The sequence below is a fragment of the Chrysochloris asiatica genome, unplaced genomic scaffold (genome assembly GCF_000296735.1).
Source record: "Chrysochloris asiatica unplaced genomic scaffold, ChrAsi1.0 scaffold00012, whole genome shotgun sequence".
NCBI lineage: Eukaryota > Metazoa > Chordata > Mammalia > Afrosoricida > Chrysochloridae > Chrysochloris > Chrysochloris asiatica.
The window spans coordinates 7,553,267-7,570,340 of record NW_006408530.1 but is presented as its reverse complement, the minus strand read 5'-3'; the positions used below and the strand labels follow the sequence as shown (position 1 = coordinate 7,570,340).

The window sequence follows — 17,074 nt, the reverse complement described above, 5'->3', positions numbered from 1 at the left end:
CTAAGAAGTTTCTAGAGGGGCTGAGAGTAGGACTGGAAAGCAAAAAGATACTAAACATGATGTGGGACAGAAACCAATTAGAGAGCAAGGTAATGACTCAGTGTTGAATGTGGACCAGTGGTTAGAAATTCTTTAATTTTCCAATTGGTCTTCTTTATGCTGTTTTCATAGCTGGTGAAATGCAGTATTCTGTTTTCCATGTTGGAACCCTGGGTGGTACAAATGGCTAACAGGCTTGCCTATAATGAAAAGATTAGTCATTCCCATCCACCCAAGAGCAACTTGGAAGAAAGGCCAAGCACTACGTTTCTGAAAAAGCAGCTATTGAAAATCTTATGGAGCATGGTTCTACTCTGACACACCAGGGCCACCTTGAGTTGGAATTGACTTCATGGCTTCCATACTATTTTACCCCCCAGAAGTGCACCCAGTTTGGAAGTGTTCAGTGGAAAAGGGTGTCCAAAGAGCACTAGTTGGCTTAAAAACTGAGAGCAAGCCTGACTCTTGGTAAGGTGTGACCCCACCGGAAAGATGTTTTTGAGACACTTACATCGCTGGTGATGTCTCCCACATAGCGGCAATGAATCACTTGCGGTGTATATGGTAAGGATATCATGTGACCCTGCATCTTGAAGAAGTCTGATTTGTAGATCAACTGAAGAAAACAACAACAACAAACAAAACAAGAAACACACACATTAGAGACCAAATGGTTGACATTCATCCCAGGGTTCATAGTCCTCCCTTCCCACTAAGAAAATACCCACCTCACTGACAGCTTCTTGTGTCTTTTTGACTTGGCGGATTTCAGGCGTGTCGGGAGTTGTGTGGATCTTGTCTTTCAATTTGTGATATAGTTCTCTATACAGTCTCTGCATTGGAGGAAAAACCATTGCAGGACTTTATTGTAAGATAATCAGGGCATCTACTGATTAATTAACAATAAGATATTTTACATAAAGAGCCATGGAAGGAAAGTTTGGAGACAGGAAAAGTGATTGAGACCAGGAAAAAAGGAGATAAAGACACTTATTTTGCTAAGATGAAGAATCTGAGCACCAAGTCTTCCACTTTCTATCAAATGGTTAGTTAGCGGGATCAGACATACAAACCAATGGCTTGTGTGGAACAAATGATCATGAGTCAATAAAATTAAAGATTTTTTATTACATATGTCAAAATAGGGATTGTTTTTCTTTGGAAAAAAATTGTGTTATAAAACATGGAACTGACTCATGAGACTTGATGGCATTATAAATGATAGAAAACAATGGTCAAAGTATATCAGTACAAAAATGGTGACAAAAAAAACCCCACCTTGTTAAGTTTACAGCTGAAATACAATTAATTCTTAATGCATTTCAAACACAGTCATGGCTTTGAGATTCACTGTCTCTCACAGAATTAGTATTCACAGTACCTCACTGGTAACATTGTTGACCCTCCGGACATTGACAAATGGAACATCGTTGGGGCCAAGTGTATACCCATTTGCCTTGATGTGCTCATAAACTTCTTTGTACTTGAACTGCAAAAAACAACGTCAGGTGAAATCAATGATGGGTAAACAGCAGTATTAAATTTCTCCAATAGGAAAGCAGTGTCACTTCCATTGGAAACTTGCTCAACATTCAGCATAAAGAGAAGCCATGAACATTATTTCAATATTAATCCAAGTCTTGAAAAACATTTGTTGGCTAATAAAGTCATATCCAGAAAGGAGTAAAACTCAATTTTGTTTAGATAAAATTTCTTTGCACATAAGTATACAGAATATAAGGAAAAAAATTTTTTTAACTCCAATGTAGCTAAGAAATTAAGAAATGCAGAGTAGGAACAAGAAAATCTTTCAAATTCTGATGAATGGTGTTCTAGACAGATTAATAAAATGATATATTGTTAGACTCATGACTCAGTACCATAAGAAATGCATTATTAGGCCACAGTCTATTAGACTGTGCCTGGTGGGTAGGTTTGAGATTATGCACTGGACTGCAAGGTCCATTTGAACCACAAGGTGATGGTTCAAGCTCACAAGCCGCTCCTCTGAAACCCTATACAGGGTTGCTATGAGTCAGAACCAACTCAACGGCACTTAACAACAACAACAATACCAACCAAGGGAAGGATGGAAGGGCAAGCTTACTCTTCAGATGATGGCTGGTTGGTAGGTATAGTCTGCAGGATAGGGTCAATGGGATAGCCAAATTTTATCTGGGCTTTATCCATGGAATAAAAGCATCAAGTCCCAACTAGGTTTTTTAAAAAGTAGGGATGGTTCTTATGAAAACCAGCACCTAGGCAGACTAATAGTAAGGAAAGCCTATCAACCCTTATGAACCTGGCACAGAGAGTAAGTGGTGAAATAAGTATCAGAAAGAAGTCTTTTCATTTCAAAGGAACATGGTGACATTATATGAACATAGCAGAAGGAAGATGACAACTACTGTCATATATCAGAAGCAATGTGATAGTTGCTCTTTTGGTACATGGCTTTGTATGGTTTGGCATGCTGCAATGTTTAGGCCAGCAAAAGTAGAGGCATCATGGCAGCCATGGGCTCTGACTCAAGGTAACTAGTCCATGCAGGTGTAATCCTATGAACATCTTATCCTAGCCCACTGGGCTACGCAGGCACCACTGAACTACCACTTTCATAGTACTCCTAGAAAAGGTTCTGCTTCCCATTATGATATCATGTTGGACGTTCAGGATGCGATACAGGGAGAGGAGATGAGAATAGGTTACTAATGAATATTAGCGCCCCACCCCACTCCATCTTGATGTAGAGAAAACCACTCACATAACTGCTCATGTAGCGAGTGTTCTTGTTGTGATTGAAGTGAGGGGTATCGATTGGAAGTCGATATCCAGTGGGCAGGTAGCGCAAGCCAGATCGTCGGTACAGGTTCTGCCGGAATGAGGAAGAGGTGGTTTAATGACATCTGGCATCAAATGACCAATTGGTATTAAAAAAACCACATCTAGCCCATGTTAAGTTTTTATCAGATGCTTAAATGCTCATGCTCCCTGAACGGATTTCAGGAAGAAAGTAAATAAATTCTAAGAATTAAGACTACTCTTTACCTGTTGTTTCAGAAAAACAAGAGGAACTGATGAAGGGGTTTATAGGCAGTAAGCCTTATATGTTTCCATATGGCCAATGGACTACATGGCACCTAGCAGAAATTTGGGGAAAGTTGACAAAGCAGACAACCAAGTGCCGTTTCTGTCCTTAACACCACTCTTAGGTGATATTAAGACATCACCGATCCCTGAGGCAGGCACACATTTGGAATACCCCCACCCAGTATACACACATAAACACAGTATCTTGATACCAAACTATAGAAAGACCACAATGCTCATATCCAGGGCAAAAGCAAATAGGAGCTCTGTCTGTGACCTTAAATGCTGTGTCTTTCAAGGGACCACAGGATTAAGAAGAGTATTTAAAATGTTAAAAAAACAAACAAACAAATTACTTTTAACATTCAACACAAGAGAATGGCATTACAAGAGACCCAACAGCACCTTGGCTCGTACAGAATAGGGTATATGTGGATTGGGTTTAGATGCTTTCTTTTATGGATTCTAACAGCAAATTCTCGCTGTATTTCTTGTTATTGTGAGTAGCCTTTTATGATTATGCGCCTTGTCTTTCCCAACTTGATTTTAAGGTTTCTAAGAATAAAGATAGTAGATTTTCTCTCCTCTTTTTTAACTTGCAGATATTGCTTAAAAAATACTTATTGCTTGCTTAATGGGAGAATCCTGGCAGCAAAGAGGGAAGACAGTCTAGGCTCTGTTTTGTTTTGTTTTTTCTTCTTCTTCTTCTTTCCCAACTCATTAGAACAGAATAGTATTACGACATCAAGCTGAGAAGCTGTCCAAGCCAAGTTCGCTTCAACAAATGCCAATGGCCTCTCCAGCCTAGATTTCTACCAGATGTTAGGTTCCCACTGCTCACCTCACTCTGGAGCTTGTAAGCATGCAGGGCACGGTCCAGATCCACAGTTTTGGTGGTTGGAGCAACTTTGCCTCTGACACTGCGTATATAGTCGTAATGGTAGACAGCCTGGGTGGAGAGGGAAAGTGGAGACCAATTCAGACCAAGTCAACATTGTTAGAAAGTACAAAGTAAATGGAAACTCAAGTTTCTCTTTAAAACAAAAATATTTTAAATGGTAGCTGCTTCACTTTGCCTCGAAAACGATTTTATATACTACTGTGTCTAGTCCATAGGATCAGATCCAGGGCATGAACAGCCATACTGAAAACTAAGTGGAAGAGATGTAAGAAGCACAAGAGTGGGTGTTTTACCATGAGACATTCCAAAATATTTTAATGTTTCAATCACCAATGGATTGAATGTTTATTTATTAACTGGTAGGGTTAAAAAGGAGTCCTGGTGGCATGTTAGGAAAATCACTTAACTGCTGACCACAAGGTTGAAGCTTTCTGCTCCAGTAAAGATTTACAGCCTTGGAAGCCCTTCTTGCTTTGCCTGCTCTGTGTTAGACTTATTAAACCAAAATCAAATGCACTGTTGTCAAGTCAATTCTGACTCGTAGCGACCCCTATATAAGACAGATTGGAACTGCTTAAAAAGGGTTTCATAGAACTTTATAGAAGCAGATGGAGCAGCTGGCAGCTTTGGAACACCAGTCTTTCCATTAGTTGTTGTTGTTGTTGTTGTTAAGTGCCGTCAAGTTGATTCCGACCCATAGTGACGCTGTATAGGGTTTCCAAGGAGCAGATGGTGAGCTTGAACCACGAATCTTGTAGTTCAAATGACTTTGCAGTCTGACTCATTAGCCCACAGTGCCACACCAGGACTCCATTAGTAGACCACCACTTAATGCATGGAAACTCCAAGACTTTTTCAGACATTTATGAGTGCATGTTGAATGCTGATCAGTTGGTTCCAGCTCATAGAGACCCTGTATAGGGTTTCTAAGGATCAGCTCGTGGGTTTGAACCACTGACCTGCAGTTAGAAGTCCAGTGCTTGTCCTATAGTGTCACACCAGGACTCTACTGGCATTATAGTGGGTGCTTTGTATACATTTTCCTATTTTACAGAGAAGGATGCTGAGGATCAAAGGGATTAGGCGCTTTTCACAGGCCTCAAAGATTACATGGAGTCTTTGTGTGGTGCTGTAGGATAACCACTGGATCGTATGGTTGGTTTGAATTGCAAGGTCATTGGTTCAAACTCATCAGCTGCTCCTTGGAAACCCTAACTGGGTCGCTATGAGTCGGAACTGACTCGATGGCACTTAACAACAACAACAAAAAAGATTATATATCATAGAGGCAGGATTACAATCCACATCTCTAACTTCAAAACTTAATTGCTTCTTATTCTACCATAATAACCCAACCATAACCAGAATCAGTTGAATCAATGCCAACTCATGGCAACCTCATGTGCTATAGAGTAGCACTGTGCTTCATAGGGTTTCAATGCCTATAACTTTCTGGAAGTAAACTGCCAACACTTTTCTTCTGAGGAGATTTTGGGTGGATTTGAACTGCCAACCTTTTTAGTGGTAGCTGAATGCTCAACTATTTATGCCACCAGGGATTTCTAGTTTACCGTTTTGTTGTAAGTGCCGTCGAGTCAGTTCTGACCCATAGCTACCCTATATAGGGTTTCCAAGGAGCGGCTGGTGAGCTTGAACCATCGACTTTGCAGTTTAAACTGACTTTGCAGTCCAACACATTAACCCACAGCACCACACGAGGACTCCTATTCTACCGTAGTTTACTGTAAATTATTAGAAAGTCTAGATAGTGAGATACAAACTGCTGTTCATGACACAAGTTTATAACAAGCAATATTTGAAGTTCTAAACCACACAGTAGTTCATACATTTAGACGAGTTATGACTTCACCTCAGGGCACTACTTAAACACATCAGGTTTTAGAAAACAAAGCATCAATTCTGGTTTCCCTGTTAGAGAAAGTGTGGCACGACCCAGCCTTTAGTTTTTGCCACTGCTGCTTACCCGGTCTTATTTCTGGACATGTCTTACCCACTATCTTCCCCTTCCAGCCAACACTTTTCAAAGCAACTTCCCCAGTGAACACTTACATCACTTAGCTGTTTCCCGCTTTTGACAGCTTGGACGTAAACTGGTGTATCAGTGACCAACTTGTAATCGTTCTTTGTTTTCTGCACATGAGCTTTGTATTTGATCTGCCAAGAGAAAGAAACCAAGAACATGTTGGGACCATTCATTAGACTAAACCAGAAATTACTAGTTATCACAGGGACTGGGAATGACTGAACTTTTGGGATTTATATTCATCAGCACTAACTATAGAATGCGTCTGAATTCTGCAACAATCTGTCTAGTCATTGTGTATAGTCATATGGAGAGTCTTCTTGAGGGCTTGAACTATTTTCTAGAAGCTTAACTTTCTTACTGAAATTGTGATTACAGTATTAATCAAGGATTTTCCTAGCAAATATACTCATTATAAATATTGTCATTAAGTTCTGATGAGTTGGTTCTGACTCATAGCGACCCTGTATAGGATTTCTGAGGAGCAACAGGCAAGCTTGAACCACCAACCTTGTGGTTCAAACCATCTTTGCAGTCCACTGCATTAACATGCAGCACCATACCAGGACTACTATTATAAATATAGCCTTTCTATAATATCACCCTTAACTTATGAGATTTTCTTGCATGAGAATTATGTGCTCCATTTTCCAAAATAAACCTAAAGGTGGGTAGAAGAACCAGGTACCCTTTCTTTATCCTGAGACAGCATTACCAATTGACTTTATGTTTAAATGGCTGCTTTCTGTTCCTTAGCATCTTTTTCCAGCTCAGACACCCTCAAACCCACTTAAACCACATTTAACTAGTGCATCTTCAGCAGTGCCCCTATTTTATAGACTCTCCCTTGGGGAGTCTTGTGAGGATGGTGCAGGACTGAGCAGTATTTCGCTCTGTTGTGCATAAATGACTATGAGTCAGAGTCAACTCCATGGTACCAAACAACAAAAAACCTCTTGGGTCCAGCCTACATAGGGATGGGAATATTCTAAAAAATAAAGGCAAACTCACATCATTGCGTAGATCATAGGCATGTTTGGCATGAAGAATTTCAGGAGTGTCCCAGACGTAGCAACCAATGCCTTTCAGCCAGGTGAGGTCATCCTTGTATACAATCTAGAGGTTTCAAGAGATGGAAAGAATTAAAAATAATTTAACCATAATTTTAACACTTAAAACACATACACATTCCGGCAAGGCCACTGTGGAGAGAGTTTTATGGTTCCTGAAAAAGGTAGAACATAGAACTACCATATAAGGGTAAAAAAATCATGGAAAAATGGAATGAAAAGATATTGCAGTTATTTCATGAGTGTTTTGAAACCTCCTTGTATAACACAGCAATCTGAATCCCAAGTATATATCCCAAAGAAGTGAAGACAAGAATGTATCAGAAACCTTTACACAAATATTCATTTGCAGCACTTTTCACAATAGTTAAAAGGCAAATAGAAACAGCCAAAAATGTGCATCAATAGATGAATGGATAAAAGAAATGTAAATACACCAACTGGAATACTACTAAGCCACAAAGAGAAATCAAGTCCTGTTGTGTGAAACAATATGGACCAACTTTGAATAGCTTATGCTGAGTGAAATAAATCAGTTGCAAAGGATGACTACTATATGATTTCACTTATCTGGAATAAGCAGGTATATAGAAATAAAAGATTATTACATAATCTTTGTAGTCACTAGTGGTTGGAGTGAGGAGAGGAAGGAGAGGGGAATTTTTGCTTAGGGGGCAGTGAGTTTATCTTAATGATCATGGAATGATTTGAAAAAGTATAGTGAAAGCTGCACAATTTGAAGAAAGTACTCAATGCCACTGAATTATACATGTGGAAATTATAGAGATGGTGTATTTTTTGTTATGTGTATTTTCACAACAATAAAACTAAAAGACAAAAACATAAGGCACACATTGGGCACAGGTGAGTTCGTGAAATGAAAAGGAAAAAGCATCAAGGAAGCAGGTGTTGGAAGTACAGAAGCATTGGTACATAAGGCCCTGTGTGCAGAGACAGCTCCCAAGTCAAGTCAGACCCATGGATATACAGAAAAGCAGAGCTGAAAAGAATCAAGTCTGTCTCTTCTTTTCTGGGTAGCTTAGAAGGGGAACGCTTCAGGAGCAGTGGACTTACATCGCTGATCTGATCTGTAACTTTTCGGACGTGACTGTTAACTTGCAAGTCGGGGTGGCAAATCCACTCATGGAGGTGTAGGCGATAATCCACCTCACTGACTTTCTTCTGAGTATCCTTCGCAGTCACCATCTCCACCATGTCAGGCACAGTGTGGATTTTCATCTTGTTCTTCTCATACACTGATCTGTACAGACGCTGAGGAGTTAAAATAACATGGTAATTATACAGGGAACTCTGCGAGGCATCACGATACTACCTGCTTTTCCCATACATTCTAGAAGCCAGGGAAACCACCCTTTAACCATCAGCAACTTACATTTGGGAGCAGGGTGGGGCCTGGCATTTCCTAACACTTTCTATCAGTTCAGACCAAGGGAAAAAAGCCTGGGCTAAAATAACGTGTGTCTGCTTCATCTATGCACACTTGTTGCCATGTGTATTGTTTTCTAGAAAATGTTCCGATTCCTAACATGGGGATTTTCACTTAGTTTCAATTTTATTTCACTTGGTTTCAATTTTATTTCACAAGGTCTTTGGGATTACTTACATCAATGTTAAGCTTGCCAACTCGAAGGCACCGTGCTGTGTTCGGGTCATCGTCAACACTTTTTGGTAAAGTATAAAGAGCTTTGAACTTTTCATATTCTTCCCGGTATTTGACCTATAGAGAACAAGTACAAAGAAAGAAAAATAGTTTTGGAGACTAATGTTCAAAGAACCTGAGATTTCATGGAAATGGCCTGCCTCTAAGATCTAGCCAACTTGAGGTCACCATATCTCTGGGATTGTTTCCTCATCTGTATAGAGAAGTGTAACACTAATAAATACTGTACCTGCCACAGATTATTAAAATGATGTTCGAAATAGTGAAGCACTATATCACTTTAGTTACTGCTATTAAAACTCCTAAACCAACATTAGTAGCTTTACTGCTATTTACAATAAATTCATTTTTTAAATTATGCAATTTAAAAATGATCTCTTTTGTAATAATTGCATGTTTTTCTAAACACTATAAGTTTACGCTTAAAATGTACACTGAAAATCTTTTAAAAATAATTGACCAGCCTAATACTGGTGTGGCACTGTAGGATCAGCACTGGACTATTAACTGCAAGGTTGGCAGTTCAAACCCACAAGTAGCTTCTTGGAAACTCTACACAGGGTCGCTATGAGCCAGAACTAATTTGACAACACTAACAACAACAACAATACATAAGATGAGAGCTTGATGGCTCTGTAGGATAAACAATCAACTGTGAACCACAAGGTTGGCAGTTTAAGCCCACCAGCCACTCTGCAGGAGAAAGATAAGGCTTACTGCTGCTGCAAAGATTTACAGTCTTGGGAAACCTATGAGTCAGAGCTGACTCTATGGCACATAACAACAATATTTAAAAAATAAATTCCTTGAATTTCAGTGTCAATGGGGTTTTTAAAAAATACTACATAAACAACATCTGTGAGAACACTAACTTTCAGGCATTCATATTTAGTTGGCAAGCCATATTGACATATTGATTAATGCTTCCAGATTATATGACCGAAGTGGTAAGCCTCTTACAGTGAATAAGACCCAATCTCAGTTCTTTCACAACCCAGAGGTCTACTTCTCAGTTTTAAAAAAAGGAAACAGATATTTGTGTCAGAATTCTAGTCAAGCCCTGTATTGACTGGAGGCCAACTAAAACACCCACCAGAATTTTCCAGAACATTTGTTCCCATGCTTCTTACATCTTATCTATTGCTTAGCTATAAAGAAAGTATCATTCAAAGACACTTTTTTCTCTTATTAAACTAAGGTTGGACTTCTCTTCGAGGATTAATTTCTTTATATTCCTCCTAGTTTCAAAAATAATTTGCCAAGACTCCTGTCTTTATGACTTATTTTTGTGACACAAAGAAAACACTTCTGCTAGACTTTCTAAATCCTACCCACAAAACTTCTTGTCACAAATGAAAAGTTTACTCCTTTGTGCTAGTTTGTTTTTAATCTCCTAAATAGAATTGGGTCGGAGCAAAATTCTGTATATTAATTTTTTCTTTGGGTAAAATTTTAGTTTAATTCCATATATTGTCCAAAGAAGTCTTTTTCTAAAATGTGCACCTCTATCCTGGTGTGGTGCTGAAGGAATGTGAACCATAAAGTTAGCAGTTTAAACCCACCAGCTGCTCCTCAGAAACCTTATTGTTGTTGATGTTAAGTGTTGTTAAGTTGGTTCCCAAAGTGACCCTTTATGGCGTTTCCAAGGAGCCCTGGTGGGTTTGAACCGCCGACTTTGTGGTCCAGTACATTATCCTTCAAAAGGTTGCTATGAGTCAGAGCAGACTTGATGGCATTTAGCAACAGCAACAACATGCCTATTAGAGGATATGAAAATCAATTCACTAGGTCACTAGCATTTAAATGGATGGAATAAAATCAAAATAACTACAGTGCCTGTAGTGAAAAGGTAAGTGTTCTTCTGTGAACCATTTATGACAGCGAGAAGTAAGGTAAATTTCAGTTGTGTATATATGTGTGGACTCCTGGTATGGTGTTGTAGGATTAGCACTGGACTGCAAACCACAAGGTTGGCACTTCAAATCCACCAGTTGCTCCTTGGAAACCCTATATAGGGTCACTATGAATCAGAACTAACTCTACAGCACATAACAAAAACAACAATAGCAGCAATACTAAAGAAATAAATTCCTTGAATTCCAACTTTAACAGGGTTTTTCTTTAAAAAAAATAATACATAACTAACTTCTATGGGAAAACTTTTAGCAACTTGGAGGGCACTTAAACAACAACAACAAATATGTGTGGGGGTTGACTTGTAATATAAAATAAATTTCTCACTGAGAATCATGGTCAACAAAGTTTGAAAAATACTGGCCTAACTCATATAAAACATTCAAAATGAAGAGTTGTCTGTCTGAAGTTTCTGGTAGGAAAAAAACACAAAGAAAGTAAGTTTATTAGAACTATAATGAAGGTTATAGGGAATTTATAATATCTCAGGTATAAAAGGTCATAGAAATTTATGTCATATTTAAATAGCTTATGTGATTTAGCTTGCTAGTTTTTCACAATTATATTTATATACCTAAGAAAATTCTGCCTTATAAGAGTAGAATTCTAAAAAGTTATAAAATCTTGTTTTGAATAGTTATAAATGCCCTTTTTAAATAATTTATTTGGGGATGGTGTAACAACAGGTATGACATTTACTGTTTTATTTTTCTCAAAAAGCCCATGGGATTCTACTGAAAGAGAATCGATTTTGAATAGTATACTATGCCATCTGTCTCTTCTCACTTCTAGCTAAAACACAGAGTATATGCATATCAGCAGCTTGCAAGGTCCCATCTGTGCCCTTCTTGGTAGCGTGCAGGAGTTTTCTCTGGATGGCAGTACCCTTGACAGGAAGCAGTAAATGCACAGATTGTGAGGACAAAGCAGCTAGGATTATTTGCTGGGATACCCCATGGCCTTATCCATAGGTCAGCACAAGAATCAGCTGCAACAGTTCTGGGAGTGGAGGGCAGGCAAGGGCAGGAGGGATGGGAACGTCTGACTTACGGTGCTGGCTAGGTGCTTCAGGTTCTTCGCGTGTGTCAGAGAAACAGAGCTGGGAGGCAGAATGTAGCTGGTGGCTTTCACTTTATCCCAGGCCTCCTTGTACAGGTTCTGTAGGGGTGAAAAAGTTTCTCATTAGTATGGGGAAATGGATTCTGGTTAGCTATAGAATAGCAGATCTCTTCTGTTTCTGTCCTCAGATACTCCCTACCAACCTTCAGATCTTCTTACTCTGTAGGGCCCAAGTATACCTAAGAAAATAACTGGTTTAGTGCCAAGATCATAATTTCATAGTTCATTATTTTGTTTTCTACTATAGGACATTATCACAGGCTGCCAGGTGTCAGAGGCCCTGTCGTTCTAGGAATTCCTGGAGAATAAGGATCACTAACATTTATTTTTAAATTTATTTATCCAGGTGTTCTTGGGTGGTGCAAATAGTTAAGTGCTAGACTACCAACCAAAAGGTTGGCAGTTCAAACATACCCAGAGGTACTTCTAAAGTAAAGTCTGGCAATCTGTTTCTGAAATGTCACAGCCTTGAAAACTCTATGGAGCAGTTCTACTCTGCACACATGCAGTTGCCATGAGTTGTCATTAAATCAACAGCAACTAACAGTTCTTTTGTAGCTAATCAAGGTCAAAAGTTTGTTTCCACTTCTAGGTGTTTACCAAAGAGAGATGAAAATTTATGTTCATAAAAAACACACACACAAATGTTTATAGCAGTGTTATTCATAATTGCCATAAAATCTAGAAACAACTCAGATGTCCTTCAGCCTGTGAATGAGTAAACAAACTGCTGCATCCATACAATGGAATGTTTTATTCTGAAATAATAAGGCACAAGCTATTGAGTTTTGTAGAAACATGCATAATATATAAATACATTTTGCCAAGATAAAGGTGCCAGAACTGGAAAACTACATATTGTATGATTCCGTTTATATGACATTTCTGGAAGAGGGAAAGCTATAAGGACAGAGAAAACACATCTGCAGATACCAGAGGTAGGAGGGTGGAGCCTCCAGAGGGAAGTTTGTGGGTGATGGAATGTTTCTGAACCTTGACTGTGGCAATAGATACATGGCTATGCATTTGTCAAAACTCATGCTACCAATGCCAAAAAGAGTGAATTTTGTTCCATGCAAATTTAAAAAAAGACAAAAGAAAAACAAAAGTTGGGAGTAGGGTTCAAAATGGAGTACAAACTGTCACAAATGACCCTATTTGTATTACCAAATGCACAACACAACCATATTGGAAAATAGCACTTTGACTAAATGGTTGTGGTGAAAGAAAGTAAAGTAGTTTTTTTTGCTTTTCTTTCTTTTTTTTTTTTAAGCCCCTTAATAATGGGGTTATGACAAGGAGACTTAAAAACCAACCTCAAAGATGAAATTATTTAAGTAAAAAAGTAAATAAAAACATTTTATATTCCATCCCATAGAATTCATGAGCCCACACTGACTTAAAGAAAGAAATAGTGAGTAAGGGACACTCTTCTTTAAAGAAAGTTTCTGATTAATAAACATAGAAGAAATGAGGGAAGTAGAAAATCACCGTTAGACATATAACACAGGAAAGATTGTTACAAGCAAGACCCGCTACTATATGCCGAAATATATAGGAGGAAGTTTGAGGAGAAATAGGAACTCAGAGTATCTCCACCAAGTAATTTTTCCAAAGCAAAAAGGAAAAACAGTAAGTGCAGTGGAGAAACTTGGTAGATGCCACCAACCAAGTGATCGTGGCTAATGTCATCAGTTATTGTTGTCGTATGCCATCTGATATGATCCACCTAGAAGGATATATGAGATCTGGGTCATTCTTACCAAAAATGCATGACTGAAATCTAATCATGAGGAGACATCTGATGAACCCCATTTGAAGGACTTTATACAAAGTAAATTGCAAATATTCTTTAAAAGTGGCAAAATTATAAAAGAAGCACAGAGAAATGATTACAAATAAAGGAGACTAAGGAGCTATAGCAGCTAAGTGCAATGTGGGATCGTAAATCGACTCCTGGAATGGAAACAGAATATTAGTGGAAAAGCTGGGTACAAGATGTGATTGAGATCGTAGTATTACAACAATGATAATTTCTTAGTGTTGATCACTGTATTATGGTTGATGGATAGCTGAGAATTCTCTGTACTATTTTAGGTCATTTTCTATAAGCCTGCACTATATACTATATAAGTATATACTAACTTTCTATAAGTTAAAAAGTAATAAAACTGTTTGTTGAGTTAACCAGTTCAAAGGAGGAAAACCAGAATGCTTTGTTGGTCTGTTAGTCACTGGCTACTGGAGAAGCCAGAGTCAACAAATAATAGCTTCAACAGTACCTGCCAACAATGAGTAGCAGGTTTCTGAATTTGTGTCACCTGTATGAAAAAGTGCAATGTTCTAATTAGGGCTTATTTAATTGTAATGAGGTGGATTTATGAGGCAAAATAAGAATTTGAAGTCCCAGAGCAAAAGCTAGAAAACCTTTGAGGCATCACTTTATTATTTTATTGTTTCTGAAGGTGGAAAAGATGGTGCAAATATGAGAGGAAAGAAAAATCAACTTACACTGCTATAGAGACTTTTCAGATTCTTGGTTCTGTCATAATCCACTGTTTTTAGAATGGTTGTATATTTGTCTTTAATCTGATGATAATTTTCTTTATATTTCACCTACAGATAAAAAGGAAAGAAAAAAAAAAAAAGGAGGTTATTCATTGTTGCTATGTGAAACAGGGCTTCAAACTAGTTTGGACCAATTCAGCCATCATTGATGAAGCCAAAATGGGACATACCCAAAATTTGAAAATTTAGATGATGTGGAACAAGAAAATTACAGTTTAAAGTTCTGGAATGAGAGAGGCAGAAGAGGAGCCTGGTGTGTGGCACTGGATTATTGCCAGGCCTGAGAGCAACACACATTCAAAGCCATGTGTGCCCATCTTTGAGATAGAAGCTTTCCCAGTTGGCTAGTGGAGATTTGGTGGCTAAATAACATGCACTGCCCTTGTTTTCTAAGACGGAGATTACATTTCTAGAAAGTTTTCATCCAGTAATTTTTTTCTGTTCTAGTTATCATGTTGGTTCACACACACTTTAAAAATACATGTCCATTCTGATGTTGCTTCTCGGGTCATGACTGAACCAGGCTGAACTGGTACACAGCTGGGGTTTGAAATCATGGAAAGACAACAAGTGGCTTGTTCCGGGAAGAGACATACAAGGAAAACTCACCTCACTGGCATTAATGCCACTTTGAAGAGCAGTCACATAAAGTGGTGTATCTGTGACCATATTATAGTTTTGTAGGTTTTCTTTACCTGCTGCTGTGTATTGTATCTGTGAAGAAAACAAACGTCACTAAAGATTGTCTCTGGTCTGTCATCAGCTACAATAAGGGCTAACATATATGCCTTTATGTCTGGTTTTCTGCTTTAATACTAAAAAATGAGGCTATTGTTCTATTATCTAGCAGACTATTCCAAGTGAATAGTCTTTCTTGATGAAGAGTGGGATCTGGGTCTTTGTCCGATCTCTTTCTTCATTCTGCTATCATCTCCTTCATATGCTCCTCTTTACCATTAGCCCATTAGTTCCTACTTTCTGTTAGACATGCCCTATCAGAGCAGAACTACATTCTGTAAAGTTTCAATATCCATTACTTTCCTTAAAAACTTATCTATGCTTTTGTTTTCTAGTCTCTGCAAGCTAACCTGAACCTTGATAGTAATTTGCTATGGAATGCCTCCCAGATAACTGTTATAAACACCCAGTGCCTCAAACTAGAGGTTCAGATTACAAAGGTCCAACACCAGAACAGGCCACCACAGGAGGTTTCTTTGGGGAGAAGCCTTTGGTTACCTTGATCATGCACTATTACATCAGCTTTCTCTGATCAGGCACTGGGACAGCATGACCATCAGCCCACTGGGTGAAACATGGATTCCAAAGACCCATGGTCAGTTATTAGGAAAATTGACTCACTTGACTCTGGAGGTCATATGATTTCTTGGCAAGCAGGATCTGGGGTGTATCCCAAACATAGCATCCAATGCCTTTCAGCCAATTCAAGTCATCTTTATACACGTTCTGTAAGAAAGAAGGAACAACAAAAGTTGATAGGTACCAACAGTATTTACAATAGAGCATTTTGATTATTTCTTATTGACACTCAGTTGTGCTTAGTGCTTAAAGGTCATGTGGTAGGCTTCTCAACAGCTGGAAGATCTTTAATGCCCTGGTTTAGGAAGAGAGCAATACTTAAGTCTTTGTGGTTGTTGTTAAGTGCCATTGAGTCAGTTCCGACCCATAGCGACCCTGTATAGGGTTTCCAAGGAGCCGCTGGTGAGCTTGAACTGCCAACCTTGCAGTTCAAATTGACTTTTCAGTCCAGTGCATTAACCACAGCACCACACCATGATTCCACTTAAGTCTTAGCCTAGTGATAAACAGATTAAATGTGTATTTAGCATAGATATCCCTAGACTCAGAGAGGATTCTTACACCAAAAATTGGTGATCAATGGCACTTTGTCTTGCAAAGAAGGAGAGTTCATGAATATAAAGGCAATGGGGAACATAAAGGATCAAGGCAAGGTAATTGAGTCAAGCAGAAAGGACATACATCACTCAAGATCTCCTGGGCATTTCGGACACGTATAACATTGGGTTCTTCTGGAAGAGACGTCCACTGGTGAAAGTAGTGCCGGTACTCCAGATCACTGAGGATGTACTGGCATTTTTTAGCCAGCACATGATTCATCATATCATTGGGAATATGAACATTTGCTTTGGTATCCTCATAGTCTCTTCTGTAGTTCAACTAAAGAGCATTATTTTTTAAAGACAAAAATAAGAAAGGCATTAAAATGTAAATTATTCAGATCAAACTCTTTTAGAGTTTCATTTCCAATGTGAATCAGTATCTTTAGAACAGACTATAGTTTTGAAACAATATGTTTTATTAGGCTGTTCTTATTTTTTAATTTCCCCATCCTTTTATAACACAGAGTAGAGACCTTGTGCTTCCTCCCTTTTTCAAATATAGAGCCCTTACAGTGTTTTTGGTAGTGAGAGAGGGAAGGAAATGAAGAGAGTATACAGCCATCAAGAAGTTTCCAAGACTAAATGCAGATAGGTCTCTTGTGACACAATAGTGAATAGTTGTCATCAGGATTGATTGTGAGGGTTGGAAATGTAAAGGTAGATGTTTTGTAGCAAGGAGGGGAGTGATTAATTTTTCAGTCTAGGAGCGGAGGTCCCTGGGACCATCAA

The 17,074-nt window shown here is 38.5% G+C and overlaps 1 protein-coding gene across 1 annotated transcript in view; it reads right to left on the bottom strand.

The window, feature by feature from the left end:
* Window positions 1-17,074, bottom strand: part of NEB (nebulin) — a 261,077-nt gene that overhangs the window by 70,157 nt on the left and 173,846 nt on the right. Inside the window, 14 exon segments of the mRNA XM_006834547.1 lie at window positions 551-655; window positions 768-872; window positions 1,421-1,528; window positions 2,804-2,911; window positions 3,971-4,078; window positions 6,101-6,205; window positions 7,086-7,190; window positions 8,219-8,416; window positions 8,769-8,882; window positions 11,790-11,897; window positions 14,370-14,474; window positions 15,036-15,140; window positions 15,786-15,890; window positions 16,425-16,622. Coding sequence (XP_006834610.1) covers window positions 551-655; window positions 768-872; window positions 1,421-1,528; window positions 2,804-2,911; window positions 3,971-4,078; window positions 6,101-6,205; window positions 7,086-7,190; window positions 8,219-8,416; window positions 8,769-8,882; window positions 11,790-11,897; window positions 14,370-14,474; window positions 15,036-15,140; window positions 15,786-15,890; window positions 16,425-16,622 — 1,677 coding nt within the window.